The sequence below is a fragment of the Rhineura floridana genome, chromosome 5 (genome assembly GCF_030035675.1).
Source record: "Rhineura floridana isolate rRhiFlo1 chromosome 5, rRhiFlo1.hap2, whole genome shotgun sequence".
NCBI lineage: Eukaryota > Metazoa > Chordata > Lepidosauria > Squamata > Rhineuridae > Rhineura > Rhineura floridana.
In genome coordinates, this window is record NC_084484.1 from 97,097,883 (window position 1) to 97,111,278 (window position 13,396).

Here is a 13,396-nt window from a genome sequence, read left to right on the forward strand (position 1 = left end):
GGAAGTGGAAAGAAGTCCAGGCCACAAAGGAAGAGTACAGGCAGGTATCACGGAATTGCCAGGATGGTGTCAGGAAGGCTAAAGCTTAGAATAAGCTGAGGTTAGCGAGGGATGCTAAAAGCAACAAAAAAGCTTTCTTCAGGTATGTCCATAGTAAAAGACAGAGAAAAGAAATGGTGGCACAGCTACTCAATGAGGATGGCAAAATGATAACAGATGACAAAGAAAAGGCAGAAGTCCTCAATTCCTACTTTGGCTCAATCTTCTCTCAAAAAAGGGTCTATGACCCTCCTGGGAAACATGAAGTAGAAGGGGCAGGATTGGAACTTGAGATTGATAGACAAACGGTCCTACCTAATCACTTTGAATGAGTTCAAATCGCCAGGGCCCGATAAACTGCATCCTAGAGTATTGAAGGAACTGGCTGAAGAACTCTCAGAACCACTCTCTATTACCTTTATGAAATCATGGACTGGTGAAGTGCTGGATGACTGGAGGAGAGCTAATGTTGTTCCTATCTTCAAAAAGGGCAAAAAGGAGGAAGCAGGGAGCTACAGACCAGTCAGCCTAACATCATTTATTTATTCATTTATTTATTTATTCATTCGTTCATTCATTGTATTTGTATACTGCCCCATAGCCGAAGCTCTGGAAAAACTCTGGAGCAAATTATAAAGCAGTCAGTCTGTAAGCACCTTGAAAACAATGCAGTGATTACTAGGAGCCAACACAGATTTATGAAGAACAAATCCTGCCAAACTAATCCTATATTGTTTTTTGATCGGGTAACCTCCCTTGTAGACTGTAGGAATGGTGTGGACATAATATATCTCATCTTCAGCAAAGCTTTTGACAAAGTGCCCCACGATATTCTGATTAGCAAACTAGCTAAATGTGTGCTGGATGGAACAACTATCAGGTGAATCCACAGTTGGCTCCAGAATAGTACTCAATGAGTGCTTATTAAAGGTTCCTTCTCAAACTGGGCGGAAGTAACGAGTGGGGTACCACAGGGCTTGGTCCTGGGCCTAGTGCTCTTCAACATTTTTATTAACAACTTAGATGAGGAGGTTCAGAGCATGCTTATCAAATTTGCAGATGATACAAAATTGGGGGGCACAACTAATACCATGGAAGACAGAAACAAAATTCAAAGGGACCTTGATAGGCTGGAGCATTGGGCTGAAAAGAACAGAGTGAAATTCAACAGAGATAAATGCAAAGTTCTACACTTAGGAAAAAGAACCCAAATGCACAGTTATATGATGGGGGATACTTAGCTCAGCAATACAATATGTGAGAAGGATCTTGGAATTGTCGTTGATCACAAGCTGAAATGAGCCAACAGTGTAATGTGGCTGCAAAAAAGGCAAATGCTATATTAGGCTGCATTAACAGAAATATCGTTTCCAAATCGCGCGAAGTATTAGTTCCCCTCTATTCAGCACTGGTTAGGCCCCATCTTGAATACTGCATCCAGTTCTGGTCACCGCACTTCAAGAAAGATGCAGACAAACTGGAATGGGTTCAGAAGAGGGCAACAAGGATGATCAGGGGACTGGAAACAAAGTCCTATGAGGGGAGACTGAAAGAACTGGGCATGTTTACCCTGGAAAAGAGAAGACTGAGGGGAGATATGATAGCACTCTTCAAGTACATGAAAGGTTGTCACACAGAGGAGGGCTGGGATCTCTTCTTGATCATCCCAGAGTGCAGGACACGGAATAATGGGCTCAAGTTGCAGGAAGACAGATTTCAACTGGACATCAGGAAAAACCTCCTAATTGTTAGAGCCATACAACAATGGAATCAGTTACCTAGAGAGGTAGTGGGTTCTCCGACACGGGAGGCATTCCAGAGGCAGCTGGACAGCTATCTGTCGGGAATGTTTTGATTTTGATTCCTGCATTGAACAGGGGATTGGACTTGATGACCTTATAGGCCCCTTCCAACTCTACAATTCTATGATTCTATGAACTCTGCGGTGAGGAGTGTGTGTGGGCAGCCTGGTCTAGAAAAATACAGTGAAAGTTAGTTGGGATCCAGATAAGCCTGCTTTACTAGAGCCAGCCCTACATTAGACAGTGCGAGGCAGTCTAGACTGAAAGATGCTGGGTGATGGGGAACAGCTGCAAGGGGTTGTAGGACAGACCTGTGTATACTGTGGGACCTGTTCTGTGCCTTGTGATGTAGCCTGTTACCCTCAGGTGTGATTGAATTGGAGTAGTGGTCAAATTATAATTATTTTGGATAGAGCTGCTCTGTTTCTAGTGTTTAGGGAAGTGGTTCAGTTTTTTTCCCCTAAGCCAATCCAATGTGGCTCACTCATCTGTATTGAAATAGCAAGCTCCTGTAAACATTCACAAACCCAAAGCCCATGCAGGCATGTAGAACTAGTGGCACAGTTCTTTGAATCTAAGATGTTTCATTTATTTAAATACATAAATCTCATTTTAGTTTATTGCTATTTTGATTGTATTTTAAATGTTTTTAATTATTTGTTTTTAAATATTTTAATGATAATTTTAATGCTGTAATCCCCATAGAGGTTTTCTTACAATCAAGCAGAATATAAATTTTGTTAAATAATAAATGAATACATAAATACTGCAAATAGTTAACTTGATTAAGGGAATCACTAGTACTGGGAAGTCATGTGGGTAGGTCATGTAACTCTTTAACATCCTCTTTTACATGTTTTCCAAGATGGAGCCCTCCTTGTCCTGTCCGAACTCAAGGAACTCAGACTCAGACACGACTGTCATTTTTAATTTTATTGAAGTAAGAGAAAATTTCAGTTAAGTGCGCTTCATGAATCTACCTACGGCTTACTCAGAACTCAGCATCTCTCTAGGTCTAACTAAGCATGACTTCACTGCACTAAGACGTTGACTCAGCAACTACACCTCCCCTCACTCATCTTAAGTAGGGCTGGGTGGGCACCCTACTTGCATGTGCTAACTGTCATTGTTGGGAGCATGCACACAGGCGAAGACTCTGCTTCAACTGTGCCTGTTGAATTTCCCACCACATTCGCCTCCTGGCATGAGGCGAAGGCAGAGCCCCCATCACTATCCCATATTCCCCCTCAGAGGGAGGATGACTGCCTGTGGGAGATGAGGGCGCAGGGAGAGGGAAAGTGTTAGGCTGGAAAACAACCAAGTGGTGAGGCTGACTCTCCACAGTGCTATCTGGAACGGCTCGGATTGAGCTGTCAAAAGTCCAGGGCTGGGACGCCTTCTCAGTTCAGCTCCCCACTTGACCCCTCACCGGTTTGTCCATCCCATTCTAAGTCCTCCTCTTCCTCTTCGTTCTTGTCGGTCTACCCCCCTCCAGCAGGGCTCATGACACTCCTTGCTAAGATCTCAGTCATAAGCCCACTTTCATGGTATACCTATTGATCACTGCGCTCTTCAGGTAAGGGCCTCCTGCAGGTATCTTCTTATCAGGAGGTCTGTTCTGCACAACATAGGAAGCAGATCTTTAGTGTAGTCACACCCTTCGGAATTCTCTCCCCTTAAATATTAGACAGGTGCCATCTCTGTTATCTTTTTGGCGCTTACTGAAGACCTTCCTCTTTCAACAAGCCTTTTAAGTAGAAACCTTATCCCAGTCTGTGTCTGTGTTGGAATTGTCTTTTAACATGTTTTTAAACCTTTTTTAAAAAAATGTTTTTAAAGATGTTTTATTTCAATATTTTGTTTTAATATATTTTAAAGTCTGTTTTTAAGGTGTTTTAGAGAGTTTTTAGTGTTTAGTTTGCCACCCTGGGCTCCTTCTGGGAAGAAGGGTGGGATAAAAAAAAAAATCAATAATAAATAAATAAATATCTCATACAACAAATGTGTGGCAAAGGTGGTAAAGAAATCAACAAGGTGATTGTAATTATCTGGAGCAATGGCGGATAGTGGTCAGCCCCTCATCACCAATGATTTTGCCTCATAATCGTGCCATGTGATAACTGAAAGCAAACATCTTTGCCTCAAAGAGAACAAAGGTTGACGTGTGAGCATGCCTTCTTCCTTCCATGTAGTAAACCAAGATGAGGCATGAGTATTCTGCATTAAAAGAAAAAACAAATCTAAGGAAAAATAAATCCTGTACCCAAAATATTTTTTTTAGAATCGGGATCACTCCAGACATCCTTTTTATTGTGCATTCATGTTTATTTCTGCTCATGATGATATCCGGCCAGTTATACGTGATTCTGCTTTTGGGACTGTTTGCCCCTGCAAAAGTTTCAGAGCAGATGTTCTGCTTTGTTTCCATTTGGTACATGTGCTGTAACATCCTGCTAAAATACTGTAACTTTTCATACAACAAATGTTTTGCGTGATTCCCCCCCCGCCCCTCTTTTGTTGCCAAATGGCAAGAACATGGTAACACTGGGGAAACATTGCAGAACAACAAATAAAGCAGACTAATGTGTGGAGAGTCCAATATAAATCCACCACTAATGCACTATTTTTGCATCAATGACATATTGCAGAATACACCCAGAAAAAAACCACTAGTCTATGCAAAAATGTTGTGAAATGCTTCCAAAAATCAGATTTTCAAACATAAATAAATGATAAAACTGCTGTGGACCAAGGTGGTAGAGGGCATGGAGGGAAGGAAATGGAGGGAATTGAGTCGTCAGTGGAAATCAATTGGCAAGGAGCAGGATTCACATGAAAGAGACAGAAAGTTAGGCAGGGTGTGGAAACACCCCTTAATAATAATGAACCCAATAATAGCTGCTGTGGTGGGGCAGGGTCACCCTTTTGAAACTGGCATCACTCGAGTTCATCTGATAACCCTGGATAGTGAGGTGTGGGTGCACCAATGGGAGTGCTGGATTGGCTCCCTCAGTGTGTCCACATAGACATGACCTCGCCACCACCTTTCCCCATTCCAATGCCATCTAGGTAAGTTGCAGTGATGCTGGTGTTGTGAAGCTCTGCTCGACCACACCGACAGCTACTGCCTGCATCACAGTGATTGGAAGCCTCACTAAGTTATCTGAGCCTTCACTAGCTATGTATTACCTGTCCTTTGACATTTTTTCTGCAACCACAAGAGCTATATCATGATGGTTAAAAGTAAGCAACAATGCTTAACATTGTAAATGTTATGTACAGTTTTATATTTGTATAGGAAAACCAACAGACATGCAAAATTCATATGGCTCCTGGCCCCAACTAGTCTATTCTCATCTGCTAAATACTCTTAGTCATGATGGGCAAGGACAAGTGGGATGCTGTGCCCCCGCGAGCACTTTGTCCATATCTGTAGGCTGCAAAAAAAGAAACTGGTCCCACAAAACGAGGCCAGTCAGTGTTCTAGACACACTGACTGAATGGTCAAATTAATTACATCTTCATTAAGACAGATATAAGCAATTTTTACTCTTGAAATGTTTAGCAAGCAAGTCATAGCATGCTTCTGAGGGTTCCCTTGTGGGCCTACTTGAAACAAGTCCCAAACCACCAAGAACTAGTCCTCTGGATGACACCTGGAGGGAAACTTCTTTGTAAAGTAAAAAAATGGGCAAGGTCTCCCAGGCTCAGTTCCGATTAACTGAAAAATCCTGGGGGGGAAGTCCTTTTTGCTGCTGAATATAACTGCCTCCTCCTCCTCACTATGAGCCCATACTCCAACTTGTGAGCTTCCAAATCCTCTTACCCGAGGTTGCGGGGCTCTGGCAGCAGCTGGTGTGTGAATGGCAACTCTGACTCCCTTCCATCTGGGGAAGGGCTGTAGTTCAGTTGTAGAGCAGCTGTCTTGCATGGACAAGGTCCCAGGTTCAATCCCTGGCATCTCCAAGTAGGATTGGGAGGGACCGCTATCTGAAATCCTGGAGAGGCCTTGCCAGTCAGCATAGACAGCTCTGAGCTAGATGGATCAATGGTCTGACTCAGTATAAGTCAGCTTCCTATGCTCCTATGTTGCTCTATTCATCACAAAAATGCCTGTGGAGGGAAGGAGGTCCTGCTCTTTCTCCACCCTTTATATGTCATTCTCTTGCCTCCTCCCTGTACTGTGGGGATGAGAGGAGGAGTGAGAAAGAGAGGCATGAAGAGCTCTCTCCCTCTATGAGTGGAAGAGGGAGGGATGATTTTTTTCCTCTAGAGCAGATTAAATCCAAGACAGGGAAGAATTCAGGCCCTAATGCTTGTCCATTTACTTCCTGGGTGACTGTCCTCAAGAATTGTTATAAAAACAAAGTAAATCTAAACTATGACATTTGGCATGTACTATTTTTGACAGCTGGTTATTGGATATCTTTGCCATCTTCTTAATTGTTACAAACAGAAAAAGAGGCAAATAAACTTAGATTTCTCTAGGGGCAAAAGCACAGATTTGATTTTTAAAAATTCTTGTTTAATGTGTGATGTAGAGGAATTTTGTAATGGATTTTGTTACAGCAAATCAAAAGTGATTTGATGAAATGTGTTCAGAGAATAAGACACGTTCCAAGATCAACAGGATAATAAATATTGCTTCCATCCATGTGGCTTTTCTAAACTTTTTGAAGGGCAGAACCCAGAACAGTCAACACTTGGGTTGTTGTCATACTTGACAAGCTATCAGTTTTAATGAAAATGTTCTCCATCAGAAATTACATAGATTTCCCCCTTCTATTTTTCTGTCATCTTTTATTTGTAGCATTTTATGTTTTAGCAGAGCTGGTTATTGGAGCATTATGTACATATATAAAATCTATTAAGAAAAATCAGGAGAGATGTATGCAATTCTAAACAGTGTCTACTGGTGAGAAACAGGTAACTGTAGGATTGTGGCAATTATTATTAATGTCTGGTTGCAATTATTTTAACAAGGATAAGACAAAAAAGTTGTAATTTTTCCATAAAGAATAGAAAGGCATTGTGTCCTTTGTTGGATGCTGATATCCCTCATTGAAATACTTTCCCAGAGTTCTCTAGGGAGAAGGAATGACTATTGGCAAACCAACCCAATGAGGGTGAGGGAGGGAAGGCATGTGGCAGTAATCGCAGGAACAGCCTGTGCTTGCTTGGTAGCCTCCCCGTCTGCAGATATGCCTTCAATGCATGGACAGTGTGGGGGGATGCTGGGAGGGGTTGCAACCAGGGTGAAAATGCTGCTGTTGTTCCCCCCCCTTCAGATGACTGCTTATCTGATTGTTGTTTTTGAATCAGTGTGTTACTTTATGATGTAATTGTTATTTTTATTGTAGTTTATTATATTGTTAGCTGCCTCAAGAAAGTATTTATTATTGAAAACGCACAAATCAAACTATTAAAAAAAGTTAGTAGGTAGGACAAAATATTTTCAACAGAACAATAAGTAAACCTGGCCAGATTGTGATCCCAGCTATGGCCTCACTCCTTTCATTTGCTTTTCCTTGCTCATGAGCTTTACCTGTGCATCCACACGTGGACAGACATTTTGATTTCATCAATCCACACGTGGACACCATCCATCCTCATAACTTTACCAGTCAATCCACCCATTAATGAAGATTTAGGAATCCATCTATCCACATGCCTCACTCTTCTTTGCTCTAGTCATCTGCACCGGGGTCGGGGAACCAGTGACCCTCCAGATGTTGTTGAATACCAGCTTTCATTAGCCCCAACCAGCGTAGCCAGTGGTCAAGGATAATGGGATTGTAGTCCGGCAACATCTGGAGGGCCACAGTTTCCCCACCCTTCATAAACACCCTCATTTTCTTCAACTCATACTTCAGCTTCCACATATTCAAGGTCTTCTCTGCACAGAAGACTATATATGCAGACTGGGTCCAAAGCATCTGCATCTTCCATTTTTGAAAGGTAAAGATGGTGGGCTATCAGGCCCAATGTGAATTAGGATGCAGGCCCTTGTGCAGGCAGAACCTCAAATGCGTGGAAGTCAGAGGCATGGCCAGATGGCAGAATCTGAATCACTCTCCCACACCCATCCTCACATCAACCTGTATGTAGATCCATGCCTGCATCGGGCTATTGTCTACAATCAGTGAATTCCTTTGTAAAACTCTAGCTAGCATCCCAACATGGCTTTCTTCTTGAATATTTCCAGAGCTGTTTAATAGATAAAGTGTGGGGCTTGGAATTAGGAAAACCAGCTGTATATATCCATTCAGCCACAAAACTCACTGGGTGACTTTGGGCCACTCACTATCTCTGTGCAGTACCTAATCTCACAGAGTGATTGTTAGAATAATACTGGATAAATTTGATGCATGCTGCCCTAAGTTCATTGGAGAAAGGGTGCGATGCAAATGTTATATAAAAAGTTTATATTTAACATCATTGGCATTTCTCCCTTTCACATCCGAACCAAACTTTCTTTCTTTTTCTGTATAATGAGTCTGATGTGGTCTGATACAGCTTTATTATTCATATCATCACATGAAATTATGTATATCAGCCCATGCAATTATGATATATCTCATAGTCAGTTTCACTGCTAACATAAAATAATATGCTTTTGTATTTTTCACTGGCTGACTCACATCTAATAAGTTATTTCACTCCCCTCTTCCATTTTATTTAAAATATCTTTACACTCTCCGTTCTGCAGCAATGATGAATACTGAATTAATTTTATCTTTCTTGGGTGATTCCACAATATAGTGTGCATGTTGTTGTTTGTTAAAATGATATTTCTTTAGGAAGTGCAGTTGAGTTAAAGATAGGTAGTGACACTCCGCTGATCATTTATAACAATGTACATCTTTGGTGTTTGACAGGAAAATATGCAGTTCTTCCGGGTAGGAGAGTCATAAAGCTTTTCAAAGTTGTAAAACTCCACATGTTCTTACACTTTTCAGGATCTAGATTTCTCATCACATCCACGGGAGCCTTGTATATTATAGATGTACAGAATGAAGATGGATTGTATAATTACCGATGTATCACACGGCACAGATACACTGGAGAAACACGACAGAGTAACAGCGCCAGACTTTTTGTATCAGGTATGACATGATATTTGCTGAATTGGAAGTGCTTCATTTTGTTGTGTCTGCCCAGGAACTAGATTTTTTGGAAAAGATTCACTTCTCTACTTAAGACTGAGAAGTTACTTGTATAGCATTTCAGCTGAAGATAGACATCTTGGGGGATGCAGGTCTATTTAATGTGGGGGGTGGGAAACCTGCACACTCCACACTTTGTTGGATTATGGTTCCCATCGTATAAACTATGTCAAACATGGGAAGAAGGGAGGAGTAGAAAAACTGTGGCAAAGGAGAAATAGCTGTGAACTTACTCAACAGGAAGACAATACTCCTGCAATGAGGATTGTGTAAACAGGCAAAGTACTACAACTTCAAATATTTACCACTAGGCTGGGTACACTCCAGAGTAGATCACAATCTCTGTCTATGAATTTGAGACTCTGGAATCCATTGATCAATAAACACAAATAGCATTCTTTAGACAAATGGAGCTAACCCTAAGATAAATGTGATATTATTTGGATGGAGATCTGTGATGGGTAGAGGAGGACTGTAACACTTTGTGCTAGTAGAAAGCTTTTCCCAAACACTAATTTTGAAATCAATGATACTTAGCGAGCAGCATTTTCTTCATATTATTACCTAGCCTGGAAAAAAATGGCTGAACAATAAGGATTTTTGTTGTCACATCTCCACATCACCAGCTATAACATCAACCATGCACAGCTAGTAGCCAGGTGTAGTAGGCTCCTTCTTGGCATAGGACAGGGAGAGGGCCAGAGCATGGGAAAAGGAACCTGCCACTTATTATGAGGGCAGCCAATGTAATGGGGCTCAACTGGGCTCCAAACTCCTACTGAAAATAACCTTTGTTGTGCTTTTAAGCTGGTGGTTCCCAGCTTTTAATGACACAGCAGGGGGGGACAAAGGGGGTGCCTGCTTCTTCTAGGTCCTAGAGTCTAGGAGATGCAGGCTGTTGCACCCCAGGCACTGTTGGCATGTGCGTATAGAGATCATACAAGGAAGAAATCCAAGTGTCGCATAGAACAGTAAATGAGCCAGGCCAGGCAAGTTTCTTGTAAGAGTCTTTTCTAGGCAAAGACATTAGACACAGTTCTCTCCACAAAATGACTTTTCCCCCACACAGAGCTTCTGCAAGAGTCCCTTCTTATCTGCTTGCCAGCCAGCTGCTGACCTTGGCAAACCTGGCGCTCTGTTCTTCCAGCTTAACCCTTCTGCTTCAGGTTTCACTCTCTCTGCTAAAAAACCCTGTCTGTGAGTCTCACAGCATGCTTCACTGACCAACAGGCACAAGGGCAGTTAGATCAGGAAGAGGAGTCAGATGAGGATGAGGTTCCTGGGGGTGTTGAAGGAGGGCTGCCAGCCCACAAACTTCCTTAGCCAGCACCCCCATTGAGGCAGGTCCTGCCCCACCTGTGATCTCCCCGCTTGAACTGTTGGGAAATGACCCTTCAGGTGCGCCAACTCCACCTACGCAGGAATCCCCGCCCAGCACTTCAAACACTTCTCCGCCAACCAGCTTTCCGCTCCCTGAGGCCGTGCCATCACCTAGTGAAGCCCCACTGTCAGATGGGCCATCGGAAGCTCGTTCCCCCTCACCTTGCGCAAGAAGACGCAAGAAGAGAGACTTTCAGAGGGTGGAACTCTGGAGGAGCCATTGTTTACGTGTGAAGACCTTCCCTACTTAAGCAGGTGCCCATCCAGGCTCTAGTGCTGAGTCAACTCTCCCCACACACTGCAGAGACTGTTTAGGTAGGCTAGTTAGGCAAGGTAGTGAGTCAGAGTAGACAGGTTTATGAAGTGCACTGCTTTGGATGTAATCATCACACTAATAAAACAAGAATTAGACCAAACCTCGCCTCCGTCTCGTGTCTCAGACTCTGGGCAAGACACAGGCAAGGACTGTGTAATTTAAAATAATAAGAAGCCTTCTTGGCTGTCAGAAGGCTTTGAGTTACTACACTCTGGTGCCACTAGAGGGCATTAGAGGTACTTCAGTCCTAGGTTAGAGTCCTGCCCCTCTCTTTGCATCTTGTGCTCTTCTATTGTCTCCAAGGGAGGGAGGCTCACATTTCTGTGCCTTCGCAGTCTCTGGCTTTGAGGCTCTCAGCTTTCCTCCTTGCTTGGGTAGTTGCTAAAGGCTGTCTCTGCTGCCCAGAGTCTGCTTCTCCCCCATGTCAGAGCATGTTTAAATGGCCCTTCATCCTCCTGCACCCTTTGGCTGACCCTGCCCCCTCCATTTTGTTCAAGCTGCAGATGTTGGTTTCTCATGTGAGGAGAGTGCCGGGGCACCCTGAGGCAAGTTTGGAGGCAAGGGGCAGTGTGCGGACAGCTCTGGTGGTATCCCATTTCATCAGCATTACGCTACTACTGATGCATTTCCAAGTGCCTTTTCTGTCTTCCTTTGCCAAGAGCACCCCTCTCTTTCGTGGTAACGATTGATGCCAAAGATTAGATGATACAGTCTATAATCATTTGAAGCCCAGAAGGCAAAAGACTGCATATGTCTTAGAAAGGTGTAATAGTTCATTGTGATGATGCTTCATCATCTAAAATGTTGTAGCCCTAAGACATACCTCTCTTTTTTAGACCCAGCAAACTCGGCTCCATCTATTTTGGATGGGTTTGACCACCGTAAAGCCATGGCAGGACAGCGGGTGGAGCTGCCTTGCAAAGCATCTGGGCACCCAGCGCCAAAGTACCGCTGGCTGAAGGACAATGTTCCCTGGGAACCTGACAGCAGGTTCCGGCCAACAGTGACAGGCCTGCTGATAGAAAACACCCGCCCATCGGACTCAGGCAACTACGTGTGCGAAGTGTGGAACAACTACGGCACAGCTGAAGTGATAGGGCGCCTGCACGTAAAACGTAAGTGTTTCATCATGCACAAGAGTATTGTATAGGAATGCAGAATGGATGGCTGTCAATGTCAAACATGTGTAGCATTTATGCAAAGTGTTGGGGTTTTGTTCAGTAGGGGAAAATTGAAATATCGGGGAGCAGGGGCTGCTGACAGCAAAATCCCATCCATCATTTACTCAGGCGTCCAACCTATGAAGTACCCCCATGTATGAGTGTACTGGAGTGCAACCTTAATCTGTAATTTACAAATGTAATCAATGCAGTTCTCTTTGCAGTGAGATCAGTAGGGAATTGCCCTTTTATTCTTGGATCCTTCCCTCACCTTCTGTATTTTAAATACAGAAGATGAATTAGCCTCATCTTAAATAATGTTAGAAGTCCAAAACCAGAATTTACTGACTGAAGAATAACTATACATTGTGCATTATTAGGACTTTTTATTTGCTTATTGTGTATTGTTTTGCCTAATTATGTAATATACCATAAGCCTCTTTAGTGTCCATGCATAGACATGGGGAACAGGAGCACTCTCCTGGCTCAGATGCTGCACACACAGCCCGGACATCTGCCTATGGAGTGTGACATCTGCAAAGGGGAAGTCCATGTAAAAACATGTGTAGGCTTTCACACAATCGGGAACCCTGTGTGATTCAGCTGTATGTATGTAGGCTCCCCCTTTGCATGAGTTACATTCAGTGTGCAGTTGTCCATGGGGTGGGAACAGGGAGTGCAATCTCAGAGATCGACACAGGAGGCGCAGCCTGGCTCTCTGTCAACACATTTATTGCTGTGTGTGAATGGCAACATTGAAAGAGGAGTTAAACGGCAATGGATGATACATGTTTTCCACTGTTTGTTACTAGGAGTTGTACTGAAACACTGATAATGGCCCAGAATGAGAGTTGCTTCATGCTTTATGAGGTAATCATGTTTGTAGTAACTACACCGGTGTTACACTGTGCGTTAAACACATGAGCAGGAAAAAGTATGTATCCAACTGCTTGGGGACCTGCTCCAGGAGACCACAGTGGGGCAACAAACACATTTTATCTAACGCTGTGCAGCTGTTCTCAAAATGGCTACCAGCATTAGGGATGGGTTAGAAATTTGATTCAGTTTGCACTTCAAGCCAAATCTTTCAAATTCGCACTTTCCAAAACCATATGGGAACCGAAACACAGACATCCTTTGAAATTCGCACTTATTCCGATTTTGCAGCACAGTTCGCCAACCAAACAATGTTTATAAAAATGCATATGTTGGGGGGAAATGTGCATAAAAATGAATATACTGTATGAGTGAAAATAACATACAAAAATGCATTACATGACAAGGAATTGCTCAAAAACGTGTGCATTAGTCAAAACTGCCCACAGTTTATTACGAGAAATTTGCACTAAAATGCTGGAGAACTTTCATGAGGATTTTTTTTTAATTGCCAATTGCTGCAGAAATGTGGAGAACTGAATTTAAGATGGGGAAAACAAAAATTGGCAGATCCTTCCATCCCTAGCCAGCATAGGTTTCAGTTCTTTCCTGGTATCTCCCAGAACTGCTCTGCTCAATGCACCTATTCATATAATA

General features: G+C 42.9%; 1 protein-coding gene across 1 annotated transcript in view; it reads left to right on the forward strand.

The window, feature by feature from the left end:
- DSCAM (DS cell adhesion molecule) overlaps window positions 1-13,396 on the forward strand; it is a 602,142-nt gene that overhangs the window by 322,933 nt on the left and 265,813 nt on the right. Inside the window, exons 4-5 of the mRNA XM_061627614.1 lie at window positions 8,801-8,947; window positions 11,540-11,818. Coding sequence (XP_061483598.1) covers window positions 8,801-8,947; window positions 11,540-11,818 — 426 coding nt within the window. The remainder of the gene's footprint in view (window positions 1-8,800; window positions 8,948-11,539; window positions 11,819-13,396) is intronic.